The 14,944-nt window shown below is 40.6% G+C and overlaps 1 protein-coding gene and 1 long non-coding RNA gene across 4 annotated transcripts in view; one reads left to right on the forward strand and one right to left on the reverse strand.

Annotated features, from left to right (window-relative positions):
• The window catches only part of LOC122708276, a 70,761-nt gene that overhangs the window by 36,759 nt on the left and 19,058 nt on the right, over positions 1-14,944 (forward strand). The window lies entirely within an intron of this gene.
• HSD11B1 (hydroxysteroid 11-beta dehydrogenase 1) overlaps positions 1-14,944 on the reverse strand; it is a 60,932-nt gene that overhangs the window by 28,584 nt on the left and 17,404 nt on the right. For 2 of the 3 annotated variants that reach the window (XM_043924534.1, XM_043924532.1), the window contains exons 2-5: positions 8,918-9,031; positions 8,022-8,152; positions 7,210-7,321; positions 6,894-7,079 (exon numbers count right to left, since the gene is read on the reverse strand). In XM_043924534.1, coding sequence (XP_043780469.1) covers positions 6,894-7,079; positions 7,210-7,321; positions 8,022-8,152; positions 8,918-9,005 — 517 coding nt within the window. In that variant the 5' untranslated portion in view covers positions 9,006-9,031. Of the gene's footprint in view, positions 1-6,893; positions 7,080-7,209; positions 7,322-8,021; positions 8,153-8,917; positions 9,054-14,944 lie in introns of all 3 variants that reach the window. The other variant, XM_043924533.1, reaches the window with a different exon arrangement.

Genomic DNA, 14,944 nt, shown 5'->3' on the forward strand with positions numbered 1-14,944 from the left:
TGTTGTAGGAAATAAGGAAATAAGTATAACCAAAAATAGAATGCTACTGCTTTCAAGGAGACAGGGACCTCACATTCCATTCCATGAGTAAACACAGAAATTCAAATTGTAACCACTGAATGCCTTGTTCCTTTACTTACAGAACTGTCAATTAATGAAAACTTGGTTAACTCTCCAAAGCAGGTGTGAGATGAACACTCATATATATACTCAAGGTGGGAATGGAGCATGATGTTCATATTCATTTAAATGGGTTTTTATTTTTGTGTATTTAAAAAGTCAGATCTTTTATTTTTCACTTTTATATAAAGCAATTTGGAAATACATACCAATAGCCTTAGAATCAGTTCCATCATTTCACGCAGTAAATCTAGTACTAAGAATTTATCAAGGAAATACTCATCAACCAAGTCACAGATTTATGTGCAAGATTCTTGTTTTAGGGTTTTAAAAATACATTGAGAGTAACCACATCCAAGTCCTCCTAAAACGGAGTTCCCCTGCTGAGCTTATGATTAATCTTTCTATTCAAACCTTTATTCCCTTTCTTGTCCCACCTTAGTTGCCCTCAGGATTGAGGAGTATCAAAGAAAAGGGGAGATTGAAACCAAGTAGGACCCTGTGGGGCATTCCTGGGCACTATGGGCCTTCCATGTCCTCTATTTCTTATCTGTAGAAAAAAAGGCTTTTGTCTCTTAGGCCTTCTCCAAGTTTCAAAGAACAAACTCAAGTAGCTAATGCTTAGGACAAGAGTCACAGGACTCCTATATCCTCCTAAAGGGATATAAGTTATAATCTGATGCTTATCTTTGATTTGTTCTGCAGAAACTATGATCCTCCCCCCATCCCCGACTCAGGTAGAGGATGATGACTACATGCTGATCACAAGCATATAGACCCAGACTGTTAAAGCTAGAAGGTTGATGATTGAGATCCCAGAAACATCACCCTGTTACCTCACCATCAACCAGTCAGAAGAAGGTCCTCAAGCTAATCTTATGACAGTTTCCCCAACACTGTCTTAAAAAACCCTTGTCTAAAAGTCAATGAAGAGTTTGAGTCTTTTGAGCATGGGCTGCTAGTTCTCCTTGCTTGGTGCCCAGCAATAAACGCTGTACGTTCCTTCTCCATAACCTGGTGTCGGTAGATTGGTTTTGCTGCGAGACAGTGAGCAGACCTGAGTTTGCTGTTCTTGTTCAGTCGCTCAATCATGTCTGACTCTTTGCGACCCCATGGACTGCAGCATGCCAGGCTTCCCTTCCTTCACCGTCTCCTGGAACTTGCTCAGATTCATGTCCATTGAATTGATGTTGCCATCCAACCATCTCATCCTCTGTCATCTCCTTCTTCTCCTGCCTTCAATCCTTCCCAGCATCAGGGTCTTTTCCAATGAGTCAGCTCTTTGAATCAGGTGGCCAAAGTATTGGAGCGTCAGCTTCAGCATCAGTCCTTCCAATGAATATTCAGAGTTGATTTCCTTTTGGATTGACTGGTTTGATCTCCTACCTGAGTTTGATTCCATAAGAATAATTGTTCTATATTTATATGTACCTAGAAGTAAATTCTTCAAAATATTGGCATCATTATGGAGGAGTTTTATTCTCAGCTTTGTGCTTCTCTTCATTTTTTCCAATTTTCATACTCTCTGTGTGTGTATGTGTAGCTTTTATAATCACAGAAACATTTTTAAAAAGTGTTAGGGCCATTATTTGTTCCATTATTTTGTGTCTTCAACTTATGATCTTTTATGAGAGGTTTATTTCAGAATTTGCTTCCTATGATGCTTCCTTCTTTTGAATATAATCTTGTCTATCATTGATTCTGTTTTATTCCTTTTTTGTCAAGAAACTCAAGAGTCAATTTAGAAACTTAAGCACAGCATCTATGTTGAGTCTAATTTTGGCATTTTTATATTCTTCTCTTAAAACCTCATTTTTTACTTGGGTATTTCCAAATAAAGTGTATTTGTTATAAGCCTTTTCAAACTCTTTGGTGAGTGGACATAAAAGCATGGATGATGGTAGAACTCTGCTATTTTCGTCAGGAACAGTACTTGAATGAAAATAATGGTCTAGCAGGGTTAAGGAGCCATGACTACGTAAGTTTTTCCAACCCACCCCTTTCCAGGGAGTAACCAAGGAGTAATGGTCACATGAATAGCATGGTAGTGTTTTCAACCTGCACTAAATTGTCACGGTCATCAGCAGGGAGCCCTCTCCCCCACGTTAAAATCTCCCCGCACCCCTCTCGGGCAGCAGATAGGATAAAACACAGAACTCTAATGTCCACTGTGTCAGGTTGCTTCAATCCTCTGGATTCTGTCTGAGCATAGTCTCTGAACTTAGGCAATAATGACCCCTGCAATTTTTAAGTGCAGGTTGTTGGTTCTTACTCTGAACTCCTTTCGGTCTTCTCCCAGGCCCGATAGAGGACAAGTCTACACACACACGCACCTCACCTTCTGGTGTTTCTCCCCACGCCCCTCAACACTGTCCAAACCTGCAGCACTCCCCTCATCACGTAAATACCTACATCTGTATGCAGAAATACTTCCACTCACCTTGGCAATTGTGTGCCCTGAAAATTATTTCTGAGATAATCAGATTTAAGGGTTAAAGATTCATCTTTCTTAGAAAAATTAGGACACGTGGATGAGGGATAAATTACCTCATTTTACTGTATTTGCTAGGCTCCTTTGCATCCTAGATCTTGGTTGCCACCCTCCCTGCTTCCCCTTAAGTCATATCCTTACATTAAGAATGAGCCTATATTTCAGGAAAAAATGGATGTCAGAGCTGAAGGCTCTGAGATTAACAGCTGTACATTCTTGTCTTTATGCTTTGGCAGAATTTTGCGAATCCAAATCCTGTTAGCTGATCAGTTGAGAAACCTGTTTCTTTTTCTTCTTTGTAATGTAGAGTTCTTGAAATAGGTTTAGACCACACAGCCAGGCCACAACCAACAAATGGGTTAAAGTCCAACAAATGACTTCATGCACTGGTTTGAGTTTTCCCAGGAAAACATTGTCTTACAGGCTATTTGCCTCTGGCTAGTCAGCTATAATGTCATTGAAATACTACACATATGTATAAAAAATAGTAGGAAACAATGCTGGGAATGAGTAAACAGGGAAAGGAATACACTTGAATAATACTTAGAAAATATATAGGAAGCTGATCTTTTTAAAAGATTTACTTGGAGAATAATGAATAGGTAACTGGAGACATTTCATGGAGCTTCCGAAGAGAGATCTGAGCACTCAGAGGTTATTGACAAGGGTATTTTACGCCTTTTGATGTGTTTTTCATTTTGAATATTTGAAGAAGCCCAGTGTTTTATTTTGTCCAGTTTCATTTCAGAATGGGCCTTAGATTTTTCTTGCTACAGAAGAATCACGATCCCTACCCTTATACTGATCCAGCGCAGTTAACATTTGTACTCTAATTATTGCTAATATTTGTATCACCAATGAAGCCAAAAAATAGAGAAGAAGTAGGGTTTCTAAAGGTAACTTAGCAAAATGAAGTAGGTAAGAATAAAGAGGAAACATTGAAAGGAATCTGGTGAAGACTGAAAAGCCTTTACAGGAGGTGATGTTAAATGGATCCTCATAGAGGAAAGCCAGGGCTGGGGGGGAGGGGGTGTGTGGTTTGTCCATGATTCCCTTGATGGGGCATAAAGGAAGGGCAGAGAAGCAGTATCAGATGCTGGGTTTCAGCTGTTGTGTGTGTAGGTGACATAGTTATGAGGTCCACAGAATCAGGGAATTCGGAAGTGGAATGACTTACTTTTCTAAAATGGAACCTAAGATAACCTTTTTGACTCATGGCCGATAAGCTTTCTCCAGATGTTTTCAAATGTTCTCTGCCTAATTCAGTGATTTTTGTTTTTCCTGTCATATTGGAGTATTAATCTCCCTGTCTCAGTTTGTTTCACAAATACTATCCAGGTATTTTCTTTCCATTCTTTATCCTACCCCACTGTCCCCTGCTTCACTGCCTGATGTTTCTGACTTCATGATGGACCTTGGATGTGACAGAGATTGGGTCCAGAATGTGTGTGTATAGTGTGAAGTACACATGTGGGGTGTCCTAGAGGGAACACTGCCTCTAGACTTATATGCATGGGTGATGTAGGGGAGACTGTTGTTTGCCGACACCAGTGTCTTTTATACAAATAGTTAGTTAAGTCACTCAGTCGTGTCCGACTCTTTGCAACCCCGTGGACTGTAGACCACCAGGCTCCTCTGTCCATGGGATTCTCCAGGCAATAATACTGGAGTGGGTTGCCCCTGATTTTCAGCTGGACACAAAGTCCATCCTGAATAAAGACCATAACTGCAATTAGCTGTAGCAGAAGTGTTTGACATTCAAGTTCTTCTTCCTTGAAAGTGTTCTTCTTTCTCCATTTTCTCTAGCTAGAATTCTGACATGATAATGGGCCATTTTGGACACACAGGTGAGGATAATAATGCCCAGGGATGCTGGTTTTGGGATAGAAAGTGCCCAGACGATTCCATGGACAGAACTTCTATTTCAGCTCTGAACTCTTCCTCAGGCCGTTCCATGTTAGAAAAATAAATTTAGATATGTTTAAGCCATTGTAAATTTGGGTTTTTGTGATACTAGCTCAACATATACCCAAACTAGCACGTGGTGAAAAGAGGGAGACTACGCAATGTAACTAGACGTTACACTTACATAGAAACTTGAGCAGTAGGTGCTAGAAACGGTGTTGAGTGGTAGATGGATGTGGACAGTAAGGACTTTCCCAGAGACAATTGTTGTGTCTCTGATGATGCTAAAGAAGTAGCCAAGGTTTTAGAGAACATATTAAAAGTGTAGGATTTCTATGTAATGCAATACATGGAAATGCATTGGGGATAAAAACAATTGCTGATTACTGCAATTCAATAAACCACTTACTGCAGTCCCTGGAAAGAATTATTAAAAAGCCATCCCAATGCTCTTTGGCTGACCTTAGGTTTAATCTGAGGTTTAGCATCCCCCTGTTTGTGGGATTCAGATTTTAAGGAGGAAGGATTAAGGAACGCATTTGCTGACTGTCTGAAAGAACATAGCCTATGTAAATCAACAATACTTCAATTTAAAAAAAAAGACTATAGTCTAGAGCAGAGAAATTCTTCAATTAGGGTGCGAAAGGAAAGTGCTTGTACTTTGCAGATTCAGACATTTTTCAAAACAAACAGGCTGGATTCTTGGCTACACAAACAACAGACACGAAGAACAGCAGTCCAGCTAGGTTTCTACCTCCCAGAGTCCACAGAAACCACGAGGTGACATTAGTCATCAGAGAAGACGTGTAGAAAGAGAGGTTATCAGAATTTCATCATGTCCCCAGTCTTCTGTACTAATTCTGTTCCTTCTGAGAATATTTCGGCCGCGTGCATCTTACAGAGAGTTAAACTCACCAGATAGAGCACACCCTTCGTCCAGAGTGGCTGTATCAATCAACCGAGATCATAAAAGCCACCTACACCATGACCGACCCGTGGGTTTTGGCCGATGCCCGAGGAGGGGTTGGGGATGCGCCCAGCACCCTCTCACTCAGTATGCATCCAGATGCTCTCCCTTCCTTTCAGCGCAGAGAGAGGCTGTGTCTGGGGAGGGGTGGGGGAGTCTGTGTTGTCCAGGAAGCACAGGGATGCATATCAATCACTCTGTTTGGCGGGTGGTACAGACACACTGCCCTTTTATCCGATCACTGTGCAGGCCTTCCTTTCCCGTCCGTCCGGGAAGTAGGACTCTTTACAATATAGATGCTGTTCTGAGTTACAGTAATAACGCATGTTTGTGAACTACTCAAGAAATTACAAAGCTTCTAGGTGATTTGTTTTCACATTGCTGGGAGCCACATGCAGATGGCTAATTTCAATCCCGGTGTTTGCGTCCCTCTAACTGACTAATGCAACAAATATGTGTGGCAATTCTCTACTGGACCCATAATGAAATGGGCCTCTAACTGATTAATCAACAAATATATGTGGCAATTCTCTACTGGACCCATAATGAAATGGGCCTAGGAATCCCCAAAGTTGGAAACTCTCTGGCTTTTCCCTGGTGATCCCTTCAAATGCGGTCACCATCAAAAGCACAGGGGGCCTCTCTTGATTTTGCAGCGTTCTCTTTCTGAATATTTCTCTGGACACACTTGCTCCCTACCCTATTGGTGGATTAAAATGAACTTTTGATATAGCAAGTTCAGATTTTGGAGGACACCCCCGATATAGGCAGGTCTGTTATAATATGGTTTATTTGTTTTTGTTGTTCATTTTGCCTTGGCTTAACCCACTTACCAGTCAACTGTGTGTTGTTAAAATATTTCACCTCTCAGTCCTCCCTTTGCATCAACTAACTTCACTAACCTACAGCTCTGGGTCATGGAAGAAGCAAAATCTTCTTTGTGATGAGCAAGTCTCTCTCTGAGACTCAGGACAGGCGGCAGCCTTTCGATGACCCTTTGGACTCTGGCTTGTTGATTACAAACCACCTGGCGAGTTCAGGGAAGCTCTCTGAACTGCTGCTCCCTCTCTCTTACTTCCAGGATCTCTGTAGTCTACCCACTCTGAACAAGTCCTCATCTCTCTCATCTCCCTTGTTCCAAACACTGTCTCTTTTTCTCAGCATGCACACTCCTCAGTGAGTTTCCTGACCCAAGGCTCTTATTCATATATCTGCCGGTCCACACATATGGGCGAGCTGTTAATCAGCTTTTGTTTAGTATCAGCCTAAGCATTTCAACTTCTGGTTTCTATTGTGTTACTTCTTGGCATGGAAACGGGCAAAATGCATGTTCACTACAGAACCCTCAACGCCACCATCCCTGGCACTCGGGCCGCTCCTGCCCTGCGCACCGGCCCCTGGCCCACTCACCAGCTATGGAGGAGACGACCACAATGCTCCCGTTGGTCTGCTTCAGCATGGGCAAGGCGGCTGTGCTCAGGACCACATAACTCAGGAGGTTGACTTCCAGGCTTCTGCGCAAGAGGTGGATGTCATTGCTAAACACACCCATAGGTGTGTAGTTGATGTGGTTGAGAATGAGCATGTCAAGTCCCCCTGCAAGAGACGGCTGTGGTGAGAGAAACCATCTGAGGTTGATACCTCCCCTCTCCCTCCCCCATCTCAAAAGCTCCCTGGTGACCCCTAGGGCAAAGTCCAGAAGGGGGGAGAGGAGATGCCGTCTCACCCACGAGCTTTCCAGCTTTGGCAACAAATTGTTCTGCGAAGGTCATGTTCTCCATGGTGCCCGCCACGTAGTGCGCTGAGGCCGCCCCCAGCTCCAGGCAGCGGGATACCACCTGCAGGGCACAGTGGCAACTGGCGTCGGTCTTGGCTGCAGACCTTTGGGGGGACAGTCTCTGGCATAATGGGGGCTTAAATGAGAGGTTGCTCACAGCCCTGAAAAGTGTGTGTACGTGTGTGTCATTAGAGGCAACTGACACAGCATTTGTCCTGTTTAAAATACTGTCTGGAACAAGGTCGGGTTATAGATGGATAAATCGTGTTGCTGGAGTTTTAGTCCATGATTTGTGCTCATGAGTCTCTTTGAACAGATGTTTCTGAACACATGATTGATATGGATGCTCGTTTCCATGTGGGTAGCCTTAGGTTTGTGCATATTTGTGTGTCCTTGGGTTTGTGCGTCTGAGTATATAAGAGGGCGTGTGTCTGCATGGTGACAAGTTGTGAATTCTTGAGTAGGTACTGGAACAGTGGTGTCTGAGTACATGGCTATATATCTGTAACTCCATGTGTCAGTGTGTGTGAATGGGCATGTCTGTGACCATACGGAGACCAAGCACTTTGTGTCTAGGTATATATGCATGAGAAGGAACCTTAAAGCATACTTTGGTATTCCTGCGGGTGTTTGAATCCGTGTGTGTGTGTGTATCTGTGTCTGAGTGTGCCAGTTCTGTGCGTTGACATGTACATGTGAGCATATATAGGAATGCATCTGGGCACATGAGGTGCATATGGGTGTGGGCACAGGACCCTCACCTTCTTGAGACTTTCTTCTGACCTCGCTGTCACTACCACATGGGCTCCCATCCTCGCCAGATGATAGGCCATTTCTCTTCCGATTCCCTTGCTGGCCCCCGTGACAATCACTCTCTTTCCTCGAAGCATCTCTGGGAAACCCCAAAAGGAAGTGAGGACCATACATGGCAGCAACATTCCTCTTCCCATTCTCTGCTTAGGTGGAGAGCCTTATCTCAGTGTCTGAAGGTTATGAGCCCGTATCAGCTCATGTCAAGCTACATAAATCAGTGAAGGGACAGACCCGTCTTTCGTAAACATTTTCTGAAATGGGAGTTTGCTTTGGTGGCTCAAAAGCAAGTCTCCTAGCTGCCCTTTTTGAAAACCCCTATGGACAGAGAGTTTAGCTAAAACACTGGCGTTCCAGACATTTCTGGACTCATCCGATTGCTCAATTGAAATAAAATTCAAAAAGTCATCAAAACACATGTGCTCATAGAGATTCCAGGGATTTTCTCTCACTTCTATTTAGTCATCAACTCCAGAATTCTTTCTTATTTCCCACTTCTCCACTCCTTCACAGAGCTCAATTATCTGGCGAAGTTGTGAATTTTGGAATTACCCTCATTTCCCCCCCCCCCCTTTTTTTTTTTTTTTGCAGGAGATCTGAAATTGCTTTCAATTTAATGTGCCAAATAAAACATGGATTATTTAGCAATCTTTTAACTTCCTCACACCCCATAAACAGAAGAACAGTCTTACCTCAGAGTCCCCTCTTGTCCAGCAACTCTGGGGATCAAGAACTCCTTCTGAGCCTCAGAAACACTCCAGCCATCCCTGGGTGTTAAAATCTATTCCTCCAGCCATCCCTGGGTTTTAAAATCTTTTCCTCCAAAATTAAACACATTGGTACTTACCTGGTCTGAATTCCTCATTCGCAGAATAGTAGTAGTAGGCCAAGAAGATCCCCAGAATGGGGAGGAGGTATTTTTTCATAAAAGCCATCAGACAGGGATCTGGCCCGAGGAGCCCTGTGGGACACACAGAGAGAACCTACAGAGCTTTCTACAACCTCCTAGGCAGGCAGCAGCCTCTGAATTGTGACATCAGGGACGGGGGAGGCTGGAGTAGTCTCAGGCAGTGCTAGCCAATTTCCCTGTCAGAGCCGCGATTGGCTTTGGGTGGGATCCCATTCGTCCCTGGCAGCCTGCGTGGTCGATTTCATAATGGACAATGTTTACTCCATTTCATTGAGCAAGAAGAGACTTCCAGATGGCCAGGCTCATGACTGTACAGAACTGGATTCCTGAGCATCCCTACACCGAGCCCGTCTTCCTCGTAACGCCATTTACGCCAGGAATCAACGGCCTTTCAAAAGTGGTATATCAAAGGCTAGAGAGAAAGCGGGGCTTTCTGAGGGAAGTGTGACTAATAGCAAAGAGAGCCAGAGTCAAGCAAATCTCACTCTCAGCCCCACCTCCCAGTCGGAAGCAATTAAAAATAACAGCACAAAACAGAAAAATAAGCTTAAGGGAAAAAAAGGTGCACATCTTGGAGGGGGGAAAAAAAAGCAAACAAGCCTTATAAACCCCACATTCAAATTCAATGAACAATTATTACAACATCAAAGGAGAATGCACGCCAGCTAGAACCCAGATGGCGGGAAACCCATGACCCGTCAAGACTCTCAGGCAAGTGCAACGGAATGTGCACTTATTACTTTAACAGCGAATCAAGAAGAAATGATGAGTGTCAAGGAAAAAAAGGCACTAAGCTATTAAAGTAGGTCTTTTAAACACTATAGAGTTCCAAAAAAAGTGTGGGGAGGACAATAGGAAGAGGGGAACCTGATGTAGAAGAAAAAAGAATGAGCATCGTTGACACAAAGCTAGCTTGAAAAGCCCACATCCAGTTAAAAATGGATCTGTTAAAAACTGGTCTAGTTAACAATCAAAGGACTAGGGGGAGAAACCCCTAGTAATTTAGAATTTATCACAGAAATATAGAAATAGCCATGTTGGTGTGTCTGTCACGAGGATCAATCCTCAAAGAATTTAGGATATTGTAATTGTTAAGTTTTTCGATTTAAAACCCACTATTGAAACCTTACCCATTACCCTATCACAGAGAAAATCCAGAATTTTGCAAGTTGTCAGTGGAGCCAAGGAAACAAATTTAATATGGCAGTAAGGATGGGTACCAGTGCTTTGAAGGAGGAATGTAGGTTGAGGGTGAAGGATTCACATAAGATTAAGAGAAATAGAATTATGACCCCCAAGTATAGTATCTGGAAACACTCACTGAATTTTCACTTCAGAGCAAGGAAAAATAATTTAAGACCCAGAGGAGATGAAATAATTTGTCAACAAAGGCCCACACCTGCTTTCCAGGAAACAGTACAGATCTGAGAACAGTTGAGGGTCAGATAGTTCATGGAGAACAAAATAGAAAAAATATTTTAAAAATTCAACTGGAAAATTACATTACATAGTGTCAGAACTATAAGATACACACACACATATATGTGTGTGTATATATATACACACACATATGTATACATATACATATTTCTTTGCTTGGTCACAGCCCGTGGCATGTGGAATCTTAGTTCCCCGACCAAAGATGGAACCAATGAAGTGTGGAATCTTAACCTCTGGACTGCCAGGAAAGTCCCTGATGAAATAATTTCTCATCAGTAAAATGCATTGATGAAAATGAGGACACTACATAATGGTTGATGACTTTAAGTCTTAGCAGTTTTTAAAAGTTTTGGTCTAAGGATCTTTTTTTTTTTTTTATCGTAGTACAGTTGCTTTACAATATTTTGTTAGTTGATGCTGTACAATGAAGTGAATCGACTCTATGTATACATACATCCCCTCCCTCTTGGACCTGCCTCCCACCACCTCCTCTGCACCCTTTCAGGTCATCACAGAGCCCTGAGCTGAGCTCCCTGTCTATACCGCCGGTTCCCACCAGCCATCTCTTTTACACATGCTGGTGTATTTATGTCACACCTAATCTCCCAACACATCTCATCCTCCCCTTCTCCCTCTGCGTGCACATGTACATTCTCTGTGCTTGCAACTCTATTCCTTCCCTGGAACGAGGTTCATCTGTACTATTTTTCTAGATTCCACATACATGTATTAATATACATTTATTCTTTTTTCTCTGATTTACTTCACTCTGTATGACAGACTCTATGTCCATCCACATCTCTACCAGTTTTGTTCCTTTTTATGATAGAGTAATATTCCACAATATATACGTAATGCATCTTCTCTATCCATTCCTCTGTGGATGGACACTTAACATCGTTTCCATGTCCTGGCTATTGTAAATAGTGCTTCTATGAACACTGGGGTATATGTGTCTTTTTGAATTATGGTTTTCTCAGGGTATATGCCCAGTAATGGTATTGCTGGGTAATATGGTAGCTGCATTTTTAGTTTTTTAAGGAACCTCCATACTGTTCCCCATAGTGGCGATATCAGTTTACATTCCTACTGACAGTATAAGAGGGTTCCTTTTCTTCACACCCTCTCCAGCATTTATTGTTTGTACATAATTTTGATGGTGGCCATTCTGACTGGTGTGAGGTGGTAGCTCATTGTAGTTTTGATTTGTATTTCTCTAATAATTAGTAACACTGAGCATCTTTTCATGTGCCTCTTGGCCATCTGTATGTCTTCTTTGGAGAAATATCTATTTAGATCTCCCCCCCCATTTTTTGATTGGATTGTTCATTTTTTTGATATTGAACTGCTTGAGTTGTTTGTGTATTTTGGAGATTAATCCTTTATCTGTTGATTCATTTGCAAATGTTTTCTCCCATTCTGAGGGTTGTCTTTTCATCTTGTTTATGGTTTCCTTTGCTGTGAAAAGGCTTTTCAATATAATTAGGTCCTATTTGTTTATTTTTGTTTTTATTTTCATTACTCTAGGAGGTGGATTAAAAAAGATCTTGCTGTGGTTTGTGTCAAACAGTGTTCTGCCCATGTTTCCTCTAAGAGTTTTATAGTGTCCAGCCTTATATGTGGGTCTTTAATCCGTTTTGAGTTTATTTTTGTGTATGGTGTTAAGGAGCATTCTAATTTCACTCTTTTACATTTAGTTGTCCACTTTTCCCAGCACCACTTATGAAGAGAGTGTCTTTTCTCCACTGTATATTCTTGGTTCCTTTGTCCTAGATTAGGTGACCAGAGGTGTGTGGGTTTATCTCTGGGATTTCTATCCTGTCCCATGGATCTATATTTCTGTTTTTGTGCCAATACCACACTGTCTTGATTACTGTAGCTTTGTAGTATAGTCTGAAGTTGGGGATACTGATGCCTCCAGCTTCATTTTTATTTCTCAAGGTTGCTTGGGCAATTTGGGGTCTTTTGTGTTTCCATATAAATTGTAAAATTTTTTGCTGTGATTCTGTGAAAAATGCCATTGGTAATTTGATAGAGATTGCATTGAGTCTGTAGATTGCTTTGGGTAGTATAGTCATTTTGACAATACTGGTTCTTCCCATCTAAGAACTTGGTGTATCTCCCCATCTGTTTGTGTTATCTTTGATTTCTTTCATCAGTGTTTTATAGTTTTATGAGTACAGGTCTTTTGCCTCTTTAGGTAGGTTAATTCCTAGGTATTTTATTCTTTTTGTTGAGATGGTAAATGGGATTGTTTCCTTAATTTCTCTTTCTGATCTTTCATTATTTTAGTGTATAAGAATGCAAGAGATTTCTGTGCATTAATTTGTATCCTGAAACTTTACTAAATTCATTAACTAGCTTTAGTAGTTTTCTGGTGGCATCTTTAAGATTTTTCTATGTACGGAATCATGTCATCTGCAAACAGTGACAGTTTTACTTCTTTTCCAATTTGGATTTCTTTTATTCTTTTTCTTCTCTGATCACCATGGCTAGGACTTCTAAAACTATGTTGAAAAATAGTGATGAGAGTGGTCATTGTTTTCTTGTTCCTGATCTTAGAGAAAATGCTTTCAGTTTTTCACCATTGAGAATGATGTTTGCTGTGGGTTTGTTATGTATGATCTTTATTATGTTGAAATAATTTCCCTCTATGCCTACTTTCTGGAGAGCTTTTTCTTTTTTTCTTTTTTAAATTATAAATGGGTGTTGAGTTTTGTCAAAAGCTTTTTCTGCATCTATTGAGATGATCATAGGTTTTTATTCTTCAATTTGTTAATATGGTGTATCACACTGATTGATCTGAATATATTGAAAAATTCTTGAATCCATGGGATAAATTCCATTTGATCATGATGTATGATTCTTCTACTGTATTATTGGATTAGGATTGCTAATATTTTGTTGAGGAATTTTGCATCTGTATTCATCAGTGATATTGATCTATACTTTTTTTGAGTGATATCTTTGTCTGGTTTTAATATCAGAGTGATAGTGGCCTTGTAGAACCAGTTTGGGAGTGTTCCTCCCTCTGCAATTTTTGGGAAGCGTTTGAGAAGTATTTACTCTTCTCTAAATGTTTGATAGAATTCACCTGAGAAACCACTGGGTCCTGGACTTTTGTTTGTTGAAAGATTTTAAATTACAGTTTTAATTTCATTACTTTTGATTCATTTATATTTTCTAATTTTTCCTGGTTCAGTCTTTGAAAGTTGTAGCTTTCCAAGAATTTGCCCATTTTTTTCCAGATTGTCCATTTCATTGTCATATGGGTACTTATTGTAGTCTCTTATGATCCCTTGTATTTCTCTAGTGTCAGTTGTAATTTCTCCTTTTTCATTTCTAATTTTACTGATTTGAGTCCTCTCTCTTTTTTCCTTGATACTTCTGGTTAAGGCTTATCAATTTTGTTTATCTTCTTAAGAGAACCAACTTTTAGTTTTATTGATCTTTGCTATTGTTTTATTTATTTCTATCTCATTTATTTCCTCTCTGATCTTTATGAATTCTTCTACTGACTTTGGGTTTTGGTTTTTCTTCTTTTTCTAGTTGCTTTATGTGTAAGGTTAGATTGTGTATTTGAGAGTTTTTTTTGTTTGTTTCTTGAGGTGAGATTGAATTGCTATATACTTCCCTGCTATAACTGCTTTTGCTGTCTCATAGGTTTTGGATCATTGTGTTTTTGTTGTCATTTATTTCTGTGTATTTTTAAAAACTCCTTTTGATTTCTTCAATAATCTCTTGATTATTCATCAGTGCACTGCTTAGTTTCCACATGTTTGTGTTTTTTCACACTTCCCACCCCCCACCCCACCCCGTGATTGCTTTCTAATCTAATAGCATTGTGGTTGGAAAAGATGCTTGTTATTATTTCAATTTTTAAAAATTTTCCAAAGTTTGATTTGTGATCCAAGATGTGATCTATCCTGGAAAATTTTCTGTGTGCACTTCAGAAGAAAGTGTATTCTTCTGCTTTCGGGTGAAATGTCTTATAAATATCAATTAAGTCTGGCTGGTCTACTGTGTCCTTTAAAGCTTGGGTTTCCTTATTTATTTCTGTCTGGATGATCTGTCCATTAGTGTAAGTGCAGTGTTAAAATGCACTTTTAGCCCACTATTACTGTGTTAGTGTTGATCTCCCCTTTTATAGCTGTTAATATTCACCTTATGTATTGAGGTGCTCCTATGTGAGTGCTTAAATATTTATAATTGTTAATTTCTTCTTGGATGTGTCAACTACAAATTGGCACTTGCCATCTACCTCTATACAAGATGCTTCAGCTGAACACCTGATTTTCAACACCTCCTGAAAAGAGTTCAGGTTGGGGAGCAGAAACAGGTACTCCAATTCTCATATCTCCTCATTATCTAGAAAAGCATGGAAATTCTTCATGGTGATATCTGCTGCTTGTGACTAGCAGTGACCTTCATGAGATTGCATGCACTCCCCCTTCCTCAAAATCACATATGTACTCACCTTTCACCCTAATTTTTTGGAGCAGTTTCTCAGAGCTATCTGAGGTG

This window comes from Cervus elaphus, chromosome 14 (genome assembly GCF_910594005.1).
Source record: "Cervus elaphus chromosome 14, mCerEla1.1, whole genome shotgun sequence".
Taxonomy (NCBI): Eukaryota; Metazoa; Chordata; class Mammalia; order Artiodactyla; family Cervidae; genus Cervus; species Cervus elaphus.